Genomic DNA, 25,192 nt, shown 5'->3' on the forward strand with positions numbered 1-25,192 from the left:
TTTACCCCATCTTCTAGATTATATATTTTTTTTGTGGCTATAGAAAGTTAGACTAATATAAATACTGATAACACACCCTTTAGCAAGATAAAAAAAAACCCAAAAAACTTTTTTTTTTTCTTGTTCAGAAGACCACACCTCAGGTAAAGGCAGCGAATGCGAAGACTCCTCCTCAGAAGAAAGCAAAGGACTCTAGCTCTGAATCAGAATCTAGTTCTGAAGATGAAGCAGCGAAGAAGAAGCCAGCACTTGCTGCCAAGTCCCCAGGTAGTGACCTTTTGTCTCCATTTAACTTTCATACTGGTTTTTTTTTTTTTTGGTATTATAAAGCTATGGCATGGAATGCTGCCTTCAGTCTGTCCTGATGAGCAGTTTTGCTGGCTTTACATTGATGTTATGCAAAATAATGTTGTCCACAAGAGAGTTCATGTGTCCTGGGAAACAATGTCAATAAATCAGTAGCACGTTTTAACCCCTTAACGCTCTGCGCCGCAGCTCTACTGCGCAGAGGTATAAGGGATGTAAGAAGAGGGCTCACGGGCTGAGTCCTCTTCATACAAAGGTGGGGGTTTTAGCATTTTGCATAAAACCCCCACCGCTAATAACCGCGGTCGGTGCTAGCACCGATCGCGGCTATTAACCCTTTCAACGTCGCCGGTGGCGTTTAAAAGACGGTGGCGCGCAGGCGATCGGTTGCCATGGTAGCCTCGGGTCTATCTGGCATCTGCAGATTCGTTACAATGAGCCAGTGGCTCATTGTAATGAATGTGCTGCAAAAATGCCATATATTGCAATATATTTCAGTATATGGTAGGAGCGATCTGACCATCTAGGGTTAATGTACCCTAGATGGTCTAAGAAATAGTGAAAAAAAAAAATAAAAAAAAGTTTAAAAAATAAAAAAAATTAATAAAATATTAAAAGTTCAAACCACCCCCCTTTCCCTAGAACGGATATAAAACATAATAAACAGTAAAAATCACAAACATATTAGGTATCGCCGCGTCCCAAAATGCCCGATCTATCAAAATATAAAAACGGTTACGGCCGGCGGTGACCTCCGAGGCAGGAAATGGCGCCCAAATGTCCGAAATGCGACTTTTACACCTTTTTACATCACATAAAAAATGAAATAAAAAAAATGATCAAAATGTCGCACAGACCTCAAAATGGTAGCAATGAAAACGTCGCCTCATTTCGCAAAAAATGACCCCTCACACATCTCCGTGCGCCAAAGTATGAAAAAGTTATTAGCGGTAGAAAATGGCAAAATGTTTTTTTTCTTTTTTGTACACATTCGTTTAATTTTGGAAAATGTATTAAAACATTATAAAACCTATATAAATTTGGTATCACCGCGATCGCACCGAACCAAAGAATAAAGTAGGCGTGTTATTTGGAGCGAAGAGTGAAAGTCGTAAAAACTGAGCCCACAAGAACGTGCGGGTTTTTTTTTTAAAATTTTTGCACATTTGGAATTTTTTTTCAGCTTCGCAGTACACGGCATGTTAAAATAAATAACATTACGGGAAAGTTAAATTTGTTACGCACAAAATAAGCCCTCACACAGGTCTGTACACGGAAAAATGAAAAAGTTATGGATTTTTGAAGTTGGAGAGCGAGAAATGAGCCGAAAAACCCTCCGTCCTTAAGAGGTTAATACAAGAACATTTCCTACCTGGCAAAACTTATTTTGTGTATTTACTTGCAGGAAACTTTGTAACCTCCTTTGTTAAAAATGTATTACAGGGAGGAAAAATGCTACAAATTAAGGCTATATTTACCCACGTATGGGGACGTATAAACGGCCTACGTATATATACAGCGTATGTCTCCCATAGCCGGCACTAGCACCGTACCTTAGCCCCGAGAAACATATGACATGTCCTATCTTTTGCTGGAATACGGTGCCGTGCACCATATATTCCTATGGAGAGGTGACGGGTGAGCGGTGATCACCCCCTCTTCCTCTCCCTGGCGCCTACATGTGCTTGCCGCGCTACGGTACGACGAGCACACGTCAGTGTGAATGCAGCCTAAGGGTAATATTAGAACGTTGTTCACGTACACATGCTGCACTACTAAATTTTTGTTTGGTATGTTGAGTATGACCTATTTATAGAAGTAAACGAGGGAGTACTTGCAGCATTCTCCGGCTGTACTGCAGCGGCATCAATGTGTTGCACCCTCTGCAATTAACTACTATTTATAGGTCATTGCTGCTTAAAGGAAATCTACCAAAATCCAGAATTATAAACCATAGGCACTTACTCATCGATCCATGACTTTTGGTAAGCACCTCCTATTTATCCATCCTTCTAAACTCATGTTTGCGTGTGACGCTGCAGCACAGAAGGTATCTGGTAACTCTCCCAGGGCCTGCTTTGCTTATTGGCAAGATTTTACAAGTTGTTCTTAGGATGGAGACCAAAAATATATACAAATATAAGAAGGTGATCACAGTCACAGTGCCTGGATCTATGAATAAGTGTTCCTGGTTTATCGTGATTGATTTTCATGGTAGATTTCCTTTAAAGGGCCTTTATGGTGTACACTTGTACAGTTTGTTCACTAAGAGATATGTAATAAATACATGAAAGTGATATTCACCATATGTTTGTATTTTAAAGCCGCAGCAAAGACTGCCCTGGCTGCAAAGCCTGCTGCCACAGCAAAAGCTAGGAAGTCTGACACCAGCAGCAGTGAAGAATCCGATGATAGCACACCAGCAAAGGTAAAGTACAATCCTGGTACAGTGGTGCTGTTCAAAGCCATGCTAATGTCCTGTTATAAAAATAGTTTTTTTTTTTTTGTTTTTTTTTTTTGATACAGAAACCCGCTGCAAAAACTCCTCCTGCTAAGTCCCCTGCTGCTGTAAAAACTCAGGCGGCTAAGGGAAAGAAAAGTAGCAGTGAAGACTCTTCTGACAGCTCTGAAGATGAAGCCCCGGCTGCACCGCCTAAACCAAAGACAGGTAAATGATTAAGTACATGAAGTTAATAATGGTCCGACAATACACCCTCTTCATCTGTCTTTTGTATTTCCTACATAATAAAACTCCTTATCCACAGACCTTTTGATCATGTACCATGTATAACTTTGAAACGCCAGTTGTAATAAATTGCATCCACCTTCTGCTCAAACCCCAGTCTTAAAATTGCCCCGCCGGTGCTGGAACTGGTTTTATGTTCTCTGGTATCCAGCGGAGACTAAAGTAAATGTGGTGGGTCAAGTGTTCATGCATGGCCTGGACCCTGTCCGGTCAATGACTCGACACGTCCATAGTGGTGTGCAGGTAGTAGAAACCTGAAAAGTGGTGTGTGACTGACCCTAAACGTTAGACAATGCTAAGTAAGACTAGATGGGCTTCCGCTGTGTCAAGTTTGTGTGATGGTGTTAGCTTAGTTTAAGCTTGTGTAGAATTAACTTCACTTCTATTAGTTGGCTTACTTTTCCCTAAAAATATGTGCCTTAAAATGTGTTTTCATTTAATCTGTATCTACTTTCCAATACCTTATGTCTGTTTTCCGCTAAGCCACCCTCTTTGTGCACAGATCTTGATTAAAATCAATTTAAGGCTTGCAACAGTTTGATGCAAATAGCCCGCATAATAATGCGATGCCCGAAATGTTAGAGCAACAAGTCATGAGAATCTTTACTTTGGGACCCATGTGTTTTATATAGTTTGTTTCTTGATTTCTGTGAACTTCAGGTGTATACAGTGCTGTACCTCCCCCTGCAGGGGTTAAGAAAGTAGATGGGAAAGCGGCTAAAAAGGCTGAAAGTAGCAGTGACTCTTCAGATAGTGAAGACGACGAACCACCGGCAAAAAAAGGTATGAATACAAGGTTATCTTCTGAAAAAGAATTTTGCACCCTCCCTAATCTGAAAAGACAGAAGACTAATTAGAAATCAAAATCCTCAATGTGCACAGGGACATAATTGCCTGTGCAGGGATTGTCACAATTTCATGACCTATCCTAGCAATGTGGTGGAGTCTTCACATAATCCGTGATGAGTTACAAGCACACAAATAAAGGCCAATGTCTACAAACTTGCTCTGTATGTTGTGGATTTACCAGACTGAAACTAGTCAGCGAACTGAGATAATGGGTTCAGTTAGAAACAAACTTGCTTGTGGGCACAGCGATTAGTAGCTGTACCATGTTTTCCCCTATCCAGAGAATAGAAGATAACACTAATCGTGATGGTCTGACTTCTGGGACCCCAGCAATCTGGATATTGGTGATCTGCTTCTAACCACTTAGGGTGAAGACACACGTGGCGTTTTTAGGCCGTTTTTAGTTAGTCCTTTTTCAGATCGTAAAAAACGCATGCGTTTTTTGGAAACGCATGCGTTTTTGACAGGTTTGACCAATTATCTTAATTCAAACTGCTCAAAAACGCATGCGTTTTTTCCCGATCTAAAAACGCTCTACTAAAAACGGCCTAAAAACGCCACGCCAGTAGTATGGGAATATCAGAGCGCTCTGTAATCTCCACCACTCCTTTAGTCAGTGATTGGCCTTCCTATATTATTGAATGCTCAGCCTGTGCCTCTCCACCATATCAGCGAGAACAGCTTCCTTTTATCATGATTGCTAGGAGTCCCATAACCCAGACCATTCTTGAACAGTGTACAACATATTCTGTGGATAGAGGACAACTTAAAAAATTTGTGTGACGTCTTTTAAGACTTGTCAGGTGTCGCTTTGTGTATGCTGATGGACTTGGGTCACACCCAAGTACTGGCATTGTAGTGATTGCGTTCCTGGACCATGGCATCCGCTATATTTTTTGGGGGCTTGTATTCCTAAACCTTCTTTTTGTTTCTTAGGCAAGCCCACTCCAGGCAAAGCCCCTGCAAAGGCAACAAAACCAGCTGCTAAAGAGTCATCAAGCGAGTCAGGTTAGTTTCACAATCTCATAGCTGATTTTAAATCTTCACCAGGCAGATTGTAACGACACAGTATGGCATGCTCGTATGCCTAAGGGTGATGCACACAGAGTTTTGGGCTGTTTTTAAAAATGCATGGAGTTTTTTGAAACCGCATCCATTATTTTACCAGTTTTAATTAAGATAATTGATCAAACCTGTCAAAAACTCGTGCGTTTTTTATCACATGCGGTTTTTTGACGGACTACTTAAAAACGGTCCAAAAACAGGTTCAAAACGCCACATGTGGAATCGCCCGAAATAGTGGGCAGTTTTACTGTAACAACCGCAGAAATAAGTGAAGGGGTTTCCTACTGGTCACCTTTCTCATGTAGTGTAAGTGCTATTTTCAAATAAAAATGAAGAGCAGGTAGTTTTTTATGAATGTTTTGTAATATTTTGATATAACTATTCATATGTGTACTGAAATAACATTGCTGTTTACAGGCTGGAGCCGTGCTTTGCTCCTCACCCACACTCTGCCTTGAAACACAATTCACTGGAAGACTTGGGAAGGAAAATAAATTATACAGAGTTTTTAAATAAGAGCACTTATGCCTTCAGCCTTTTATACTGTCCATTCACAGTCCACTGACTCCTGAATATGGAATTGCCTTCGCAACAGGGACATGCTCAGGAACAGTTGTTTTACAAAAAAGTATATATTGCCAAAATGCTTAAAATCTAAGTAAGCACACTGAGCCTGTTGGCTACCCCTGAATTAATTTTCAGTTATGATACTGTGTTTGTCCATGGGTGTACTGTGCACCCACCAATGGGCATATCCTTGTTAGCTGTGACTCTTCCCCATTTTACTTGTTTTAGTTTTTCTAATACATTATATTTCTAACTCTGTCCTCGTAGACTCAAGTGATGATGAAGACAAGAAAGCACCTGCAAAACCCGCCGCAAAAACTGCACCTGCAAAGCCCGCTGCAAAGACCACCCCTGCTAAAGCTGCGGCTGCTAAGAAGGACTCCAGCTCTTCCGACAGTTCAGGTGAGATGGGGGCATGTCACTAACTTTGATTAAGCGGAGTCTACCGGCAGTTTTGACCATAGAAAAGCTGTAGACAGTTCTGGATACCTTTGTAACTACATTGTGTGTAAGATTACATTTGTGCTGCTTGGATCAAGAGCACTTTGGTGTACAGTGTGTACGGTCTCTTTACTCAACATAGCATGGGCCTCCCCCTTTATAACGGCTGCCTTTTTTAACCCCTTCCCGCCACAGCTTTTTTTAATTTTTGCGTTTTCATTTTTCACTCCCCACCTTAAAAAATCTCTTAATTTTTCCATATATAGAGCTGTGTGATGGCTTGTTTTCTGCGTAACATATTGCTCTTCAAAATAGTATTATTCCATATGTGTCCTGGGAAGCAGGAAAAAATTCCAAAAGCAGTGATATTGATGGAAAAAAAACGCATTTGCGCCACTTTCTTCTGGGCTTGTATTTTACAGATTTCAGTGTCCCCAAATGACATGTCTACTTTATTCTTCCTTCTGGCGCTAATAACTTTTTCATACTTTAGTGTAAGGTGCTGGGGTGGTGTCATTTTTAGGACTGTACGACCTTTTGATCACTTTATTTTTTAAAATATTTTTCAAAATGGCAAAAGTGCCATTTTCGACTTTCAGTTGGGTTAAACGCAGTTAAAAACTAGTAAATTTTGGTTGGGCCTTTTTGGACACGGCGATATCTGTGTTTATCGGGGGGGGGGGTGATTTTGAATGTTTAGGATCTTTTTATTATTTTTCAGACTCCCTAGGGTACTTTAACCCGAGGTTGTCTGATCAATCCTATCATATACTGCATACTATAGTATGGCAGTATATGGGGATTTTCCTCCTCATTCATTACAATGCGTTAATCGCACATTGTAATGGGTTAAAATGAGAGACCCAAGGCTATCCGGCGACTGGCGCTTATTTATATATATTTTTTTTAATGGGCCTGCAGCTTTCCCACTGGCGATGGATGGGTTGGTTACCGGTAAGCCTTTTGTTGCAATATGCAGCAAAGACTTACGAGCTATGGGCGGTAGCCCGTGAGCCCTCTCTGTGCACTTGTGTGAGGTACTATTAGGTCACATGTCACATTTAAATAGCAGCTGTTACATTGGGGGGGGAGGGCGGCTGTGCAGAGACATTGGTCTAGTGCATTTAAGTGCTCTACACTGACCTCTAGGAATACTACCGAACCCTGTGCAGCTCGGTATAATCAATATTGTTGACCTAATACCTCAAAAGTTTTTAATAAAACAAAACAAAAATTGACTAGTTTTCATTTTTTAAATTTTACCAACAGACTCCAGTGATGAGGAAGACAAGAAAGCACCTGCAAAGCCTGCCCCAAAAACTGCACCTGCAAAGCCCGCTGCAAAGACCACCCCTGCTAAAGCTGCGGCTGCCAAAAAGGACTCAAGCTCTTCCGACAGTTCGGGTAAGATTAAATACCTTATGGATTTACCTTTAAAGAAAATCTACCATGATGATTTCATGAATTATGAAGCAAACCTACATTGAGAATGCTGTAGCTACTGTGATGTAGAAACATATTTTGTTAAATCCCTAAATGAGGTGGTTTTGTTGTAAAAACAATTATAACATTCAGGTATTGAGGGTCTGTCGCTCCTTTGTCTTTTCCTCTTACATTAATTATGCACTGCTTCAGAGAATGATGATATTACTGTTGTGCTTGACAAGCAGAAGTAATCAATTGCTGCACCATCCCCCTGCTGCTGTCTGAGTGATCCAGCTCAGGTTGATTAGTCTTGTCTGGACAGTTCAGGATGCTCCACATGTAATGTGCTTATGTATGGCATCCAGCAGCACCCAGTTTTCCAGGGTCCTGAATGTTATAATAGTTTTTTCAGCAAAACCACTCAACTTTAAAGCGGTTGTACCAACTTTTGTCTTCCCCACTCCTGGGGATAAGGGATAACAATCTGATCTTCCTAATGGTTGGAATGGCTGGTTGATTGTGTTCTTCGACTGCATTCATTATTATGTGAGTTTCATCGTATGTGAGTCCATCGATTCAGTCCAGGCTGTGTTAAAGAAATTCGGGGTTGGTCCAGGTTTTGCTAGATGGGTGTCTCTCTTATATCTTAATCCTCAAGTTCGAATAGCGATTGACCATTACTTGTCAAACGCCTTCCCGTTATCCCAGCGAGCCCATCAGAGATGTCCACTTTTCGCCCTTCCTTTTCGCATTACTTATGGAGCTCTATATAATGGGGTGCTGTGTGGTTCCGGACAAGATAGGTGATCATCAGCATATAAGCTCACACTATTTGCACCCGGGCTCATACCTTCCTAGGGCTATTGAATTGCTCAATAACTTTGTGGGTTACTTGGACTTTGTATAAATTAGGGCAATTCCTGTTTTATGTATCTTAAAAGTAAGGGTGGTGACACACGTGGCGTTCTTAGACCGTTTTTTGCGTTTTCAGATTGCAAAAACCGCGTGCGTTAAAAAACGCATGCGTTTTTGACAGGTTTGACCAGTTATCTTAATTCAAACTGGTCAAAAACGTATGCAGTTTTTAAAAATGCATGCGTTTTTTAACTATCTGAAAACGCACTACTAAAAACGGCCTAAAAACGCCACGTGTATCACCACCCTAAGAGAGCCTCTGTCGCTATCTTCGATGACCTAGCAGTGGTCGACAGGTTTAAATACCTGGGTATTCTCCTCGCCAGCCGCCAAATAGATGAGAGTATGTCAGAGATTTTGGAGTTCTGAGCATCAAAGAAGGAGCTTCTAAGTGCTTTTCCTTCCCATTCCCCTCAAACGCGTCGCCCTTTCTTTTATCCTTTGAGGCTATACCTTCTCTACTAGCTTGTTTATGCAGGAATGTTTTTCTTTTTTCTATTTTTTTTTTCAACTTGAGTGAGTAGCTTGTAAGACCCTACCTGTCATCTACTGAGCTACGATGTGTATATCTTGTTTTTGTAGTAAATACTGTGTGCAGAGATCACGATAACGCCTCTACAAGCGTCTATGACGCTTGTAGAGGCTGATTTACCCCTCCAAAAAAACCGTCAAGCGTATAAATACGCTTAGTGGTTATCTGCCGGCTGGGTGCTTGGCTGCCGGCGCTTGCTGCCCAGGATCGCAGCTCACGCCCACAATCTAGTGCCGTCCCTCCTCTCCTGCCGAGCTATCGTACGGCTCCGATGGAAGCACAGGTCACATGACGTTCTACATCGGCCGCGGCCTGAAGCAGTGAGTAGTTCCGAACCCGCCCCCCCCTCCCTGCATGACTCTGTATACAGATCACTGATAACAGTGATCCAATAGACTGTTACCATTAGGTCACTGTTATCTGTGATCTATATATAAGTTTAGCAGGGAACACATGCGACCTTGTAAAAAAAAAAAAAAGTAATTAAAAAAACCCAAAAAAATGACATTAAAAGTAAAAATTAAACAGTTTAAAAAAAGCGTTATGCCCCCAATCTCCGTCCCCCCCCCCCCCAAAATGAAATAAGCTTAGCGGTGTCAGGCATCAGCCAAGTCTATGGGGGAGGGGGTCCTGGGGGGTGGAGTGTCTGCGGCTAGCATCCCCCCCACCAACAGAGCGGGGGGGGGGTCTGGGGCTCAGCATCAGCCCTGGCCCGCTCTGTGGGTGGGGGTCTGGGGCCAGCATCAGCCCTGGACCGCTCTGTGGGTGGGGTCTGGGGCTCAGCATCAGCCCTGGACCGCTCTGTGGGTGGGGTCTGGGGCTCAGCATCAGCCCTGGACCGCTCTGTGGGTGGGGTCTGGGGCTCAGCATCAGCCCTGGACCGCTCTGTGGGTGGGGTCTGGGGCTCAGCATCAGCCCTGGACCGCTCTGTGGGTGGGGTCTGGGGCTCAGCATCAGCCCTGGACCGCTCTGTGGGTGGGGTCTGGGGCTCAGCATCAGCCCTGGACCGCTCTGTGGGTGGGGGTCTGGGGCTCAGCATCAGCCCTGGACCGCTCTGTGGGTGGGGGTCTGGGGCTCAGCATCAGCCCTGGACCGCTCTGTGGGTGGGGGTCTGGGGCTCAGCATCAGCCCTGGACCGCTCTGTGGGTGGGGTCTGGGGCTCAGCATCAGCCCTGGACCGCTCTGTGGGTGGGGTCTGGGGCTCAGCATCAGCCCTGGACCGCTCTGTGGGTGGGGTCTGGGGCTCAGCATCAGCCCTGGACCGCTCTGTGGGTGGTGGGGTCTGGGGCTCAGCATCAGCCCTGGACCGCTCTGTGGGTGGTGGGGTCTGGGGCTCAGCATCAGCCCTGGACCGCTCTGTGGGTGGTGGGGTCTGGGGCTCAGCATCAGCCCTGGCCCGCTTTGTGGGTGGTGGGGTCTTGGGCCAGCGTCAGCCCTGGCCCGCTTTGTGGGTGGTGGGGTCTTGGGCCGGCGTCGGCGTGGGGTCTGGGGGTCAGTGTCAGCGCAGGGCCGCTCTTTGGGTGGTGGTGGGGGGGGTCTGGGGCCAGCATCAACCCTGGCCCGCTCTGTGGGTGGGGGGGTCTGGGGCCAGCGTCAGCTCTGGCCCGCTCTGTGGGTGATGGTAGGGGTCTGGGGCTCAACGTCAGCTCTGGCCCACTTTATGGGTGGAGGGGTCTTGGGCGGGCGTCAGCTCTGGCCCTCTGTGGGTGGTGGTAGAGGTCTGGGGCTCAACGTCAGCTCTGGCCCACTTTATGGGTGGAGGGGTCTTGGGCGGGCGTCAGCTCTGGCCCTCTCTCTGGGTGGTGGTGGGGGTCTGAGGTCGGCGTCTGCCCCAAATTGTACTATAATTGTCCCAAGAAGCTACAATGTAATTTGTCATGGTTGTGCTATGCTGGGAACTTGACATTCTAGAATTCCTGTATAATGCTCTACCTCAGCAGTACTATTGCTGCATTATTGGGAAGTGTTGTAAAACTGCATTTATATTTTCAATGTAAATGGACTCTCCATACGCTAGTAGATAACACTAACAATTTGTCATCAACAGATTCAAGTGATGAGGAAGACAAGAAAGCACCTGCAAAGCCCGCTGCAAAAACCCCACCGGCAAAGCCCGCTGCAAAGACCACCCCTGCTAAAGCTGCGGCTGCTAAGAAGGACTCCAGCTCTTCCGACAGTTCAGGTGAGATGGATGACTTGGATATGTCGCTAGTTTTACATCACCTGGCAAGCCCTGCTTTCTCTTCTTTCTTTCTGTTTCTGATAACCTCTAATAAATAAACATACGTGCGGTTCAGCCTGCATTAGCAATTTTAGCCCTGAATCTTTTAACTTTAACCCTTTTAAGGAGGAACCCGGTTTTGGTTGGTTTATAAGCAGTCTGTCCAAAAACACATCAGTTTTTTTGAAAACTCATCAGTTTTTGACCAGTTTTAATTAAGATAATTGGTAAAACCTGTCAAAAACGGATGCGTTTTCAAAATATCTGTGTGGCATCACCCTGTGCTGAAATTGGCAAAAAAAAGCACATTTGCATCACTTTCTTGTGGACTTTCGCTGTGCGCTATAAATAACACCTGTGTTTTATTATTTGGTTCGGTACGATCACGTTGCAACCGGCGCAAATGCAGGTTTTCACCATTTTCACTGCATTTAGATTTTTTCATTCCTGCTTCCCAGTACAAGGCATGGAATATTAAATGGCGTCACTATGAAGTGCAGTTTGTTCCGCAGAAAATAAGCCGTCACAGAGCTCTTTACTTGTAAAAATATAGATTTTTGAAAGTGGGGAGTGAAAACTAGAAATGGAAAAAACAAAAATAGGCCGGATCGTTAAGGGGTTAATAATGTTTGGAGTAAATGGTGTGACTCCCCCCTGACTTCATACACTGCTGCCGAACTGCAACAAAACATTAGATGAATTCTGTGCCCTCTTTTTACCTGAGCATCTAAGAAGGTGCTTGTGAGTGCTTGTCCTTCCCATTCCCCTCACAAATGGGTCACTCTTTCTTTCAGCCTTTGAGGCTTTACCTTCTCTACTTGCTTGTTTTTTTTTTTTGTTTGTTTTCTGCTTGAGTAGCTGGTTACACTGTACTTGTCATCTCCTGAGCCAATATGTCGATATCTTGTTTCTGTAATTACTACTATGAGGTGACATACGGTTTTGCGTTGCGTTACCATGTGCATTTTGTTCAATTAACAGTTTTAAAAAAGTACTTTTGAAACGCGGATCCGCATGTATCTGCAATCTTAGCCGTGGAACTTTCAACTTTAATAAAATGTAATTTGTTACGGTTGTGCTATGCTGGGACATTATAAAATTCCTGTTTGATTCTCCATCTCAGCAGTACTATTGCTGCATTTATATCTCGTATGTAAGTGTACTCTATATTACACTAACAAATCCTCATCAACAGATTCAAGTGATGATGAAGAAAAGAAAGCACCTGCAAAACCTGCCGCAAAAACCCCGCCTGCAAAGCCCGCTGCAAAGACCACCCCTGCTAAAGCTGCGGCTGCTAAGAAGGACTCCAGCTCTTCCGACAGTTCAGGTGAGATGGATGACTTGGATATGTCCCTAGTGTAACATCACCTGGCAAGCCCTGCTTTCTTTCAGTTATGATAACATATATTAAATAAATGTCCATGTGAAATGCAGTTCCGCCTGGATTCGCAAACTCGGCCCTGGAACTTTCAACCTTAACCCATTAAGGACGGAGGTTTTTTTTTGTTTTTGCTCTCCACCTTCAAAAATCCCAAATTTTTCAGTGTACAGAGATGTGTGAGGGCTTGTTTTCTGCATAACAAGTTTTGCATCTCAGTGATGTTAGTTATAATTTCATGCCGTGTACAAAATTCCAAATGTGTTGAAATTGGCTTAAAAAAAACTCATTTGCTTCCCTTTCTTGTGGACTTTCGCTGTGCACTCTAAATAACACCTCTACTTTACTACTTGGTTCGGTACAATCACATTGATATCAAATTTATATAGGTTTTATTGTTTTATTAATACATTTTCAAAAATTAAACTAATGCGTATGAAAATAATTTTTCTGCCATCTTCTGAAGCAAATAACTTTTTCATACTATGGTGTTACAGAGCTGTGTGTGTTTTTTTTTTTTTTTGTTTTTTTTTGCCAAGTGAGTCGACATTTTCATTGCAGACATTTTGAGGCCTGTACAACATTTTGATTACTTCTTGTTGCTTTTTTTTTGTGATGTAAAATGGTGTAACAGCAGCGTTTCGGACATTTTGATTCTATTTTCTTTTGATGGTCATCGCCACTAATAACCGTTTTTATACTGTTATTACGTTTTGTCAGTTCTAGTGAAAGGGGGTGATTTGTATTTTTAGGTTTTAAATTAACTTTTTTTTTTTACTATTTTAAGACTGTCTAGGGTACATTAACCCTAGATGGTGTGACCACTCCTACCATATACTGCAATACTACTGTATTGCAGTATGTGGCATTTTGCATACCATTCATTAAAATAAACCACTGGCTCATTTTAATGAAACAAAAGAATCCATGCAGCCTCGGGTCTGAGAACCAGACAGCTGTCATGACAATCGATTGCCGCCGCTGATGACATCGAGGGGAGTGATGACCGGAACAGTCTTTTTTTAAAATTCTGCCGATGGCATCGGCGGGGTTAATGCCCGTGATTGCTGCTAGCACCGAACACAGGTATAAAGTGTGTTTGCTGCATTATGCAGCAAAACCTACCTCTGTATGGAGAGGGCTCAGCAAGAGAGCCCTCTTCATACAGCACCTCTGTGCCGTACATGCACGCCGCAATGCGTGAAAGGGTTCATGTAATCTAGTTTATGGTTGTGCTATGCTGGGAACTTGACATTATAAAATTCCTGTATAATGTTCTATCTCAGCAGTACTATTGCCCCATTATTGGGCAGTGTGGTAGAGCTGCATTTATATTTTCTATGTAAGTGTACTGTTCATACCTTAGTAGATTACACTAACAAATCCTCATCAACAGATTCAAGTGATGAGGAAGACAAGAAAGCACCTGCAAAACCCGCTGCAAAAACCCCACCTGCAAAGCCCGCTGCAAAGACCACCCCTGCTAAAGCTGCGGCTGCTAAGAAGGACTCCAGCTCTTCCGACAGTTCAGGTGAGATGGATGACTTGGTTATGTCGCTAGTGTAACATCACCTGGCACCTGATATAGGTTTTATTGTGTGTTAATACATATTCAAAAATTAAATACATGTGTATGAAAACAAAAATGTATCTACTTTCTGGTGCTAATAACTTTCATACTGGTGTACGGAGTTGTGAGGTGTAACTTTTTTTTGCAAATTATTTTATTTAATTGGTACCATCTTGAGGACTGCGACATTTTGATTACATTTTTGTTGTTTAAAAGCACCGTTTCGGACATCTGGGCGCTCTTTTCCGTTATGGGGTTCACCGCTGGGAATATCGTTTTTATATTTTTAGCGGGATTTTGAAACGTGGCAATAGCCAACGTGTTTGATTTTTACAGTTTATCATATTTTATGCGTTCTAGGGAAAGGGGGGTGATTTAGAATTTTTAGGTTTTAAGTTTATTTTTTCTTAACTATTTTTAGACCCTCAAGGGTACATTGACCCTAGATGGTCTGATCATTCCTACTATATACTGCAATACTACTGTATAGCAGTACATGGCATTTTTGCACACTATTCATTACAATGCACCACTGGCTCATTGTAATGAAACTAAAGAATGCATGCAGCCTCGGGTCTGGCATAACCAGAGGCTGTCATGGCAACCGATTGCCTCTCCTGATGACATTGTTCCGATCATCACTCCCCAGTCTTTAAAATTCTGCCAAGGGCATGGGCAAGGTTAATGCCCGCGATTGCACCGACCGTGGGTATTAGTGGTTGGTGGGGGGGAGGGGTTTGCTTCACTATGCAGCAAACCCCACCACTGTATGGAGACCCGAGACAACCAGAGAGCCCCTTTATACAGCTCCCGCACCTCTGTGCCGTACATGCACAGCGAAAAGAGAGCATTATTAACCATTTCAATCTCAGCAGTACTATTGCCGCATTATTGGGCTGTGTTGTAAAGCTGCATTTATATTTTCTAAGTATACTGTTCATACATCAGTAGATTACACTAACAAATCCTCATCAACAGATTCAAGTGATGAGGACGACAAGAAAGCACCTGCAAAACCTGCCGCAAAAACCCCACCTGCAAAGCCCGCTGCAAAGACCACCCCTGCTAAAGCTGCGGCTGCTAAGAAGGACTCCAGCTCTTCCGACAGTTCAGGTGAGATGGATGACTTGGATATGTCACTAGTGTAACATCGCCTGGCAAGCCCTGCTTTCTTTTCTTGCCGTTTTTGATGACTTCTATTTAAAGGGAACCTTTTAAGGGCTAATCCTCACATCCCTGCAACTTTTTAATAACCTCTCTTAATTTTCTAAAGAGGCTACAGGGGTGTGGAGTAACTTCTGCTCCAGCTACTCCCGCCCCAGTAGCCTCTTTAGAAAATTTACATATTAGGGGAATAAAAGTTATTAAAATATTGGGGGGGACGTGAGAATTGTCCCTTAAAAGGGCTATCCTCACGTCCATTATTGCACCTACCACCCGATCTACCGTTTATAGGTCGATCCATGGTGGTAGGTTCCCTTTAATAAATGTCCATGTGAAATGGGGTTCAGCATGCATTGGCAATTGTAGCCCTGGAACTTTAAACTTTAACCCCTTCCTGCCACAGCCTTTTTTTTTTGCGGTTTTCATTCCGCACCATAAAAAAATATAATATTTTTTTTCCCCTGTACAGAGCGGTGCAAGTGCTTGTTTACTGCGTAACAAATTGCACTCATAGTGACTGTATTTACTATTCTATGCCATGCACTGGGGGGGGGGGGGATTCCAAATGCAGTGAAATTGGTGAAAAAATGCATTTGTGCCGTTTTCTTGTGGGGTTGGATTTTACAGATTTTTCACTGTGCGCCCCAAATGATTTGTCTACTTTATTCTTTGGGCTAATCGCACATTTTAATGAATGGGTTAAAACGAGACAGCCTTCAGAAGACCTGAGGGTGTCATGGAGACCTATCACTGCTCCCTGATGACGTCGGTTGTGCTATGCTGGGAACTTGACATTATAAAATTCCTGTATAATGCAGCAGTACTATTTCTGCATTAGGCCGGCAGCACACGTGGCGTTTTGAACCCATTTTTGGGCCGTTTTGAAGCAGTCCGTTAAAAACCGCTTGCTAGAAAAACGCATGCGTTTTTGACCGGTTTTACCTATTATCTTAATTAAAACGCGTGAAAAACGCATGCGATTTTTATCTGACCTCTTAAAAACGTCCCAAAAACTGGTTCAGTACGCCACAAGTGCTGCTTGCCTTATTGGGCAGTGTTTTATATCTCGTATGTAAGTGTACTCTATATTACACTAACAAATCCTCATCAACAGATTCAAGTGATGAGGACGAAAAGAAAGCACCTGCAAAGCCCGCTGCAAAAACCCCACCTGCAAAGCCCGCTGCAAAGACCACCCCTGCTAAAGCTGCGGCTGCTAAGAAGGACTCCAGCTCTTCCGACAGTTCAGGTGAGATGGATGATGTGGGAAAGAGTTGCTGTTTCCTTTCGGAGTACATAATAGTTTTTCTCTTCCTAGTTTGTTTTTTTTTTTTTTTCCCTGATGTTTTACTGAACCATTTTTTTCAGTAGGTTTTTCCACTGATCAGTAGAAAATGAGTTTTGAGCGTGGATCAGTGGAAAGGCCCATTGAAAGGAATAGTTTGGTTTTCTGGCTACAGCGATTTTTTTTTTTTTTTTTTTTTTTTTTTTTTTTTTTTTTTTCCACTGATTCTTTTCCAATCTTTTATTTTTCACTGAAGCCACTGTAAAAACATCCCCACTGTGAATACGCCCCAAATGCCAAGCACACATCCCTAGGTTATGTGGTATGCTAAGCAGAAACTGGACTTTTATCATGTCTCCAGATTAAGTTTTTTGGTATGAATGTATGTCGGTGTTGGAAAGCAGCTCTTAAAAGAAAAAAGTAAAATTTGGATATGGGAGCAATACTTAAATGTGTAAATCTTTATTCTAACAGACTCAAGTGATGAAGACAAGAAAAAGACCCCCGCAAAGCCCGCTGCAAAATCGACCCCTGCAAGGCCCGCTGCAGCAGCGAAGAAGGACTCCAGCTCTTCTGACAGTTCAGGTGAGATGTGACACATGTCAGTAGTTGTTAAATATTGTAAGGCTTTACATTAAAGCTTACTAAAATGGATTAACTTGTATTAGGATAGTTAGTATAATACTTTTTACATAACTGCATTAACAGACTCGAGTGATGAGGAAGACGATAAAGCACCTGCAAAGCCTGCCGCAAAAACCCCACCTGCAAAGCCCGCTGCAAAGACCACCCCTGCTAAAGCTGCGGCTGCTAAGAAGGACTCCAGCTCTTCCGACAGTTCAGGTATGAGGGCATGTCACTAGTTTGAATCTTAACAGTCTATATCTATATACAACATTTGCTGTGTGTAGAACATTTTTTCTCTTCAAACCCATTGACCCTCTTAAAGTGTCATGGTGGCAGCATGGCATAGATCGTAGCCCCTACAGTCTGTAAGCTTTGCAGTCTACTTCACCTTGGATCTTATGTCATGCAACTTTTATTTCCAACTATCAGTAGGATAGTTAGTATATTAAATTTGTATTCATATTAATAAATAGACTCGAGTGATGAAGAAAAGGCCCCTGCAAAGCCTGTAGCAAAGACTCCTCCTGCGAAAACTCCTGCAAAGCCTGCTGCAGCAGCTAAGAAGGACTCCAGCTCTTCTGACAGTTCAGGTGAGTTTACTTGGACCTAGTTAAAGCTTGCTGCTGGACTTTTTAATGCACTCTCCATTCAAGCTGAATCAGATGGAGACCAAAAACATTAATGGTTGAAGGTAAGATCTTCAGCTCCTTGTATGCATTTAAAAAAAAAAAAAAAAAAATTCCCATTCTTAAAGGCGTGGGCTTCTGCGCTTTTATTTTCCCTCGCTTTTAATTATTGGAATGTGTAATAGAACCTGACAAACACAGATGTGAGATTGGCCGTACTCAGTTTTATCCGGTTGAACATTTGAAATGTTGGATTTAAAGGAACACTTCAGTCAAGACATACTCACCGGCCACTTTATTAGGTACACCTGTCCAACTGCTTGTTAACACTTAATTTCTAATCAGCCAATCACATGGCGGCAACTCAGTGCATTTAGGCATGTAGACATGGTCAAGACAATCTCCTGCAGTTCAAACCGAGCATCAGTATGGGGAAGAAAGGTGATTTGAGGCCTTTGAACGTGGCATGGTTGTTGGTGCCAGAAGGGCTGGTCTGAGTATTTCAGAAACTGCTGATCTACTGGGATTTTCACGCACAACCATCTCTAGGGTTTACAGAGAATGGTCCGAAAAAGAAAAAACATCCAGGGAGCGGCAGTTCTGTGGGCAGAAATGCCTTGTTAAGGTCAGAGGAGAATGGGCAGACTGGTTCGAGCTGATAGAAAGGCAACAGTGACTCAAATCGCCACCCGTTACAACCAAGGTAGGCAGAAGAGCATCTCTGAACGCACAGTACGTCGAACTTTGAGGCAGATGGGCTACAGCAGCAGAAGACCACACCGGGTGCCACTCCTTTCAGCTAAGAACAGGAAACTGAGGCTACAATTTGCACAAGCTCATCGAAATTGGACAGTAGAAGATTGGAAAAACGTTGCCTGGTCTGAGGAGTCTCGATTTCTGCTGCGACATTCGGATGGTAGGGTCAAAATTTGGCGTCAACAACAGGAAAGCATGGATCCATCCTGCCTTGTATTAACGGTTCAGGCTGGTGGGGGTGGTGGCATGGTGTGGGGAATATTTTCTTGGCACTCTTTGGGCCCCTTGGTACCAATTGAGCATTGTTGCAACGCCACAGCCTACCTGAGTATTGTTGCTGACCATGTCCATCCCTTTATGACCACAATGTACCCTGTAACATCTGATGGCTACTTTCAGCAGGATAATGCGCCATGTCATAAAGCTGGAATCATCTCAGACTGGTTTCTTGAACATGACAATGAGGTCACTGTACTCAAATGGCCTCCACAGTCACCAGATCTCAATCCAATAGAGCATCTTTGGGATGTGGTGGAACGGGAGATTCGCATCATGGATGTGCAGCCGACAAATCTGCGGCAACTGTGTGATGCCATCATGTCAATATGGACCAAAATCTCTGAGGAATGCTTTGTTGAATCTATGCCACGAAGAATTGAGGCAGTTCTGAAGGCAAAAGGGGGTCCAACCCGTTACTAGCATGGTGTACCTAATAAAGTGGCCGGTTGGTGTATATGGGGCTCATACACTTTGGCTAGGAGTTGCCTTTTCCAGTTTGCAAAGCAGTATGTACACATGACTTTACCATGAGTTCTGTGGCAGAAAAAGTTACATTTCTTTATAATTATCCAAAAGCTTGTTAAAAGGGTTATTCCTGGAGTTAGCAGAGTAAATTTTCCTTGAGAGAGAAATTTCTTTTCTGCAGTGGTTGGACTCGGTCATCCTCATTGATAGGATGATAGAAGCTTCAGTGCTACATCACAGGCCAATGATGTCACATGGTATATTTGCAGTTCAGTCCCATTTAATTAAATGTACCTAAGCTTCTATCCCAAGCACAGCCACTGTGGAGAGCATGGCAGATCCTGGAATACCCCTTTATGTCTAGCATCAATTTCTGGAATTATTGGCTACTTTGAGACTTTTTACGTTTTCTAGTGAGTGTGGGTAAAATGACAGCTTCAGTGTTGAGTATTTTTGGTGTTAGGTGCTCTTTAATTAAATCATTGATGTTATTTTTTTGCATAGTCGTTAGTACACATTTTTTAACACTTTAGCATTTATCAATTGTAAATTGCTACAAATCTTAAATGCTGACATTTTATAACCTCACATTGATTTTTTTTTTTTTTTTTTTTTTTTTTTTTATGGTACAACTCTATAACATATCAAGATGTTATAAAAAATAGGTCATTTTTTATTTTACATTATATATGGACTTTATCTTCCTGTAGAATTATGCTTTGAGTCTATTGCTCCATTTATTGCCTCACATTTCCCATTAAATATTGCTCTGTTTCTAATCTAAATTCAATTTAACCTTTTAAAGATTCCGACAGTGAAGATGAAGCTTCTAAGAAACCTGCCGCTAAACAGACGCCTAAAGCTGCAGCCAAAACAGCTGCCACTGCCAAAACTCCAGCTTCTACCCCCGTTTCTGCGAAGAAACCAATCGCTGTAAATAAATCAAAGGCAAGTAGTAGCTCTTCATCAGACTCCAGCGATGAAGAGGAGCCACAAAAACCTGCTGTGAAAAAATCCGTCCCAACAAAAAAGCCCGTCCCAGCGAAAAAGGCAAGTAGTAGTTCTGAGGACAGTAGCTCAGAAGAGGATGAACCCAAGAAGCCAGCTGCAAAGTCTGCAAACTCCACACCAAAAGCAGCTGCCAAAAAAGCAGAGGAGAGTTCGGAGGAAAGTTCCTCCAGCGAAGAAGAGAATGGTATGTACATTTCATCTCCTCACTTGGAAAGTGCCTCTTAGGCTACATTCACACTACCGTATGGAGGACGTATATACGGCCGCCGTATATACGGCCGCCGTATATACGGCCGATATACGTCCTCCATTAACGGCAATGGGCGCACGGCGCCCTACGTACCCCGCTCCGTACCCTGGAAAAAGATAGAACCTGTCCTATCTTTACCCGTAATACTGTGCCGTGCGCCATGTATCCCTATGGAGAGGGGCAGGGGTGAGCTGCACTCACCACCTCCTTTCCCCGTGCACTGCCGTTGCCCGCTATGGTACGTTACGGGCGGGCAACGGCAGTGTGAATGTAGCCTTACCATGACATTCTATATTTTTTATTAAACAAATACAGGTCATATGTTTTACACATTTCCTAGTCTCAGGATTCCTTGGCCCTTTTCCCTCTCTCCTTTTTCACACTTTCCTCCAAAAAAGCTACTGCTACTGTATTATAGGGATACTAAAATATCCCAGTGGTTAAATGGATCCCAATGGTATATGCCGTGTGCTGAGAAAACCCTTTAACCTCTTTCTCCATTACATATTTGTTCAGGTGGAAATTTTGTTGGCGTGTATTGAAAATCCATTTATTTTGACAATTCCATAACTATCGACAAGGGTTATGGTTAATGATTTGTCATTTTAAAGTTGACCTTTTTTTTTTCTTTTTTTTTTTTTTTTAGATAACTCAAAATCTGTGAAAACACCCTTGAATAAGAACATTAAAGTTTCAACTCCAAACACATTCCCCAAGGCTAACAAGAAGGTGAGGAAATAAGTGCAGTTACGACAGAAGAAGTGCTTGCTGTCTGGGCAGTCAATACGGGCCTTTATATTAAAGGTTTTATTTTATCATGTATCTGGAAACATTGAATAAAATCCCGATCCTTTTCATAGATGTTGTCATTGTGTTTTTTTTCTTAAAAAAACAACTGCAGCTCCTACAAGTAAACAACTGAGGGGAACTTGGTCATGGTTTCATATAAAATATATATTATACGTACATAAAGATAATTTCACATTGATACGCAATGGAAGCAGAGGATTTTGCAAGAAGGACAGCTTTTTTTTTTTTTTTTGTTCAACATGCCTTTTGGCTAGAAGATCAGATCACACAAGATCTGTCAAGGTCTAACCTTTGCAATGCCCAACGTTCATAAGGACTAGGGTACCCCGCCCCATAGAGCCTTTTCCCTGTTTAAACAGAGCAACGGTCACAAAGGTCCATTGCCATGCATGACTGTCACACCATTTTTATCAGGGGACAAGGTATCTGAGCTGCAAAAATGATCAAGTACAAAAAATAGACAAATGTTGCTATGTATGACAATGTACGAGAACCTACAGTGTGCAACCTTTTAAAAGTGCTTGATTTAGTTTGGCTTCCTGAAGCTTTCCATGCTGCTAATTGTCGTCATTTAAAGAATGAATTGTTAAAGAGGTTGTACCAAGTTAATGTGTAGAGCGTTCAGCTCTTGGCTGCTTTACTATTATAGTGGCAGGACAAATACTTGTCCTGCTGCTCCACCCACTAGTGAGAACAGGACCCCTGTTATTCAGATTGCTGGGGGTTGCCTTCTCGTAAACCGTTGCTCAGCCGTTAGATCTTCACTTTTTCTACTTGAAAACTTGGTACAACCCCTATAAGTGCAAGATACAAGTGCATTCTATGTTCCCCAGATTATTGTAATATATGTAGGTTTTTTTAGCATCCTTGTACAGCTATAACATATTACGGTACTGATGTAATTGCACTTGTCCATGTCTTGGCTTTCGCGCTACAATATATATATATTTTTTTTAATTCTTCTTGTACATCAGCAATTTTACTAAATTCTCCACTACCAGTGAAGAGCAATGCTATGGTTTGCCATTGTATTTAAATTTGTACTTTTGGGTGTAATGCAGGGAGAGGTCAGAAATGTCCCGTTCCGAAGAGTAGTTGAAGAAGAAGTTGAAATTGATCCCCGGGTTGCTAATAATTCGTTTGAAGCAAAGGTATGGTACTGGAAAGAAATGTTTGTATTTTCAAGAATTGCAAGATTTATTTTTTTTTTACTTGGAGTGGACCTGTTACATCATTAAGGAGGTGGTACATCCATCAAAGATGTTTAAAGGAAACCTACCAGTTAGAATGGTAGGGGTAAGCAGTAAGTACCGAGCACCAGCTCAGGGTGAGCTGGTGCCGGTACTTACTTTCGTTTATGTTATTGACCGCTGTATTGCGGTTTTAACACTGTTTAAACTTTATAGCAGAAGAGGCTGCGGCGGAGGAAATGCCGGAGATGTTGCGCGCGCTCTAAAGTTTAAAAAGTGTTAAATCTGCGATACAGCGGTTAATAACACTAACGAAAGTAAGTAGCGGCACCAGCTCACCCTGAGCTGGTGCTCGGTACTTACTGCTCACCCCTACCATTCTGTTAGGTTTCCTTTAAAGGGGTTGTCAGAGTTCTTGAAAAAAAGCTAAAAGTGGCCGGGAGAGGGCTGCTTAAAAAAAAATAAAGATGTACTCACCTTCCGGTACCCTCCGGTATCCAGTGCTGCTGTCACTCCAGTCCGGGCGCCATGTAAACAAACATGGCCGCCGGAGCAGTGCTGGATTCAGCTTCCAGCCGGCCGTGGACGGGCACGCCTATCCGTCCCTATACAGAGCATTGTGTATGGGGGCCGGAAGATTGTCTGGTCCGGCCGGAAGCTGAGTCCAGCGCTACTCCGGCGGCCATGTTTGTTTACATGGCGCCCGGAGTGACAGCAGCGCTCTCCCGGCCACTTTTAGTTTTTTTCAAGAACTCGGACAACCCCTTTAAGTGTGTGTGTGTTGAGACTGGGGTTCTACTTTATACTCCAAAGTGGCACCACTGATGTCCATGACCTGTGTCTCATATTGCTGAACTGCAGTTTCTTTTGTATATTTTAACAATGTCTAAGGTTGGATTCACACTACCAGAATTCTATCCTGACCAGGGGAAGAGCTGCACCATTGCTGTAGAATGTCTGGTGTGCCTTGTATATTCCTTTTTCTTTAATTTTACTGTATGTACTAGTTTTGTTTGTTTTTTTTTTTTTGTTTTTCCATCTTCCAGAAAGGCGCGGAGGGAGACTGGGGGGAAAGAGCCAATAGTGTTCTAAAATACACAAAGGGCAAATCTTTCCGACACGAAAAGACAAAGAAGAAGCGAGGCAGCTACTGTGGCGGAGCCATCTCTACAACTGTGAATTCTATTAAGTTTGACAGTGAATGAACTAAACTTGGTTACCTACCAATGGACTTAATTCTGCAGTTGGACGTCATCTTTTTCTGGACTTTGTGCTGTACACGTTTAAGAGATTTTATTTTTGAGACTCAACGGAACCAGAAACAAATGGTTACATTTTTTTTATCCCTCCTGGGTTTGATATATTTGAAAACTTGAAGAAATGATGGGACATTAATAGAAAATTAACTGTCTACAGTTAAATCGTCAAAACTGCCAAGGCCCAGCTCACACCTATGTATCATCCCTTACACAATAACTGAATTCTTGGAGTAATTTGTTTGTTGTTTTCTTTTAAATGCTCCTGTTAGTTTCCATTTGTACCATTTCCGTTATTGGAGTGGATACCTAGAAGCCGGACGGAATTGGTGTATACTGACAACATAAGCCATCAAATGTCCATTGAAATAAAAGGGCATTTTAAAAGATCCATTAGCCTTGTGTTAACGGAGGTCCGAATGCAGGTGTGGACTGGGCTATTCTATCCTCATAGCTATTCTTCATCATAGCTTTGTGTTTTAGTAGCTGCAGAGCTGTGAAAAAAATGGCAAGCTTGACTTGTCAGTCTCAAATTGATATTCTGTGTCTCTACTGTCTGTCGACTGCTTTTAAGCTGAAACCTATGACCGCTTTTATTTCCAGTAGGGAGTGTGGCTATGGAGCAGCTTAATGCAATTTAAGGACTCTTCCGAAGTCCAGCTACAATGTTGGAATGGCTGTAATAATGTAGACCATGGTATCATTAAAGGGCATCTACCACGAGGATGAAAGACTGTGTATGCAAATGAGCCTCAGGGGTGCTCGTTAAACACTCTCGGCCCACTACCTAACACTGCCTACAGTTTTGCATTGTCTTTCACCTACCTTTTACACCCCGATTTCTTTTTCAATTCCTAATTTGATAAATGGAACATGCAGAGAGGTTTCAGCGACTTTTCTTATGTCTTGAAGTACAGGTTTTCGGGTATTTCTTCTTTTTTTATATTCAGGAGATTTCATAATATTTAATTCATAGGATATTGTTCAATACATTTCCATTCTAATGTATTTAGTTCGTATTATGGTATTTGTTTTAAAGGAAAGGTGTGCTCTGTATTTTACTAATTAAAACCAAATATTGATCTGTCCCTTTTTTATCATTTAATTTCTATTTTTTTTTTTTCATGATTATTAAATCGGTTAAGAAAAACCTAAAAAAGAAAAGCCACCCAACCCCTTTTAGGATAAGTGTGGAAATATGTGGTATACTTGTGTGAATAGATGCAATTGAAAGGATGTTTTCTTAGAGCTGAGAAGTTATTCTGAATGCCAGGGAGTGGACAGTAATTGAATTGGATGTGTTTAATTGTTGCAAAGAGCAACTGATTCGATGCCCAAATTCTTTACTTTGTTCTTTAGTGATAAGTTTATTATATTTTCTCTAGTCTTTGCTTACTGTGCTGGTGTCAAAATAGTGGTGAGGTGGGGTTAACCACTTTAATTCTAAGTCTAATC

At 42.5% G+C, this 25,192-nt stretch overlaps 1 protein-coding gene across 2 annotated transcripts in view; it reads left to right on the plus strand.

Moving 5' to 3' along the window:
* The window catches only part of NOLC1 (nucleolar and coiled-body phosphoprotein 1), a 31,873-nt gene extending 7,052 nt beyond the window's left edge, over window positions 1-24,821 (plus strand). Inside the window, exons 5-23 of one of the 2 annotated variants that reach the window (XM_072131426.1) lie at window positions 129-267; window positions 2,631-2,734; window positions 2,833-2,974; window positions 3,713-3,835; window positions 4,838-4,909; window positions 5,801-5,935; window positions 7,244-7,378; window positions 10,894-11,028; window positions 12,263-12,397; window positions 13,845-13,979; window positions 14,997-15,131; window positions 16,297-16,431; window positions 16,942-17,052; window positions 17,176-17,310; window positions 17,568-17,684; window positions 20,026-20,415; window positions 21,128-21,210; window positions 22,353-22,442; window positions 23,528-24,820. In XM_072131426.1, the coding sequence (XP_071987527.1) occupies window positions 129-267; window positions 2,631-2,734; window positions 2,833-2,974; window positions 3,713-3,835; window positions 4,838-4,909; window positions 5,801-5,935; window positions 7,244-7,378; window positions 10,894-11,028; window positions 12,263-12,397; window positions 13,845-13,979; window positions 14,997-15,131; window positions 16,297-16,431; window positions 16,942-17,052; window positions 17,176-17,310; window positions 17,568-17,684; window positions 20,026-20,415; window positions 21,128-21,210; window positions 22,353-22,442; window positions 23,528-23,686 (2,610 nt within the window). In that variant the 3' untranslated portion in view covers window positions 23,687-24,820. Of the gene's footprint in view, window positions 1-128; window positions 268-2,630; window positions 2,735-2,832; window positions 2,975-3,712; window positions 3,836-4,837; window positions 4,910-5,800; window positions 5,936-7,243; window positions 7,379-10,893; window positions 11,029-12,262; window positions 12,398-13,844; window positions 13,980-14,996; window positions 15,132-16,296; window positions 16,432-16,941; window positions 17,053-17,175; window positions 17,311-17,567; window positions 17,685-20,025; window positions 20,416-21,127; window positions 21,211-22,352; window positions 22,443-23,527 lie in introns of both variants that reach the window. The other variant, XM_072131427.1, reaches the window with a different exon arrangement.
* Window positions 24,822-25,192: the final 371 nt, after the last annotated feature.

Source organism: Engystomops pustulosus, chromosome 11, assembly GCF_040894005.1.
Source record: "Engystomops pustulosus chromosome 11, aEngPut4.maternal, whole genome shotgun sequence".
NCBI lineage: Eukaryota > Metazoa > Chordata > Amphibia > Anura > Leptodactylidae > Engystomops > Engystomops pustulosus.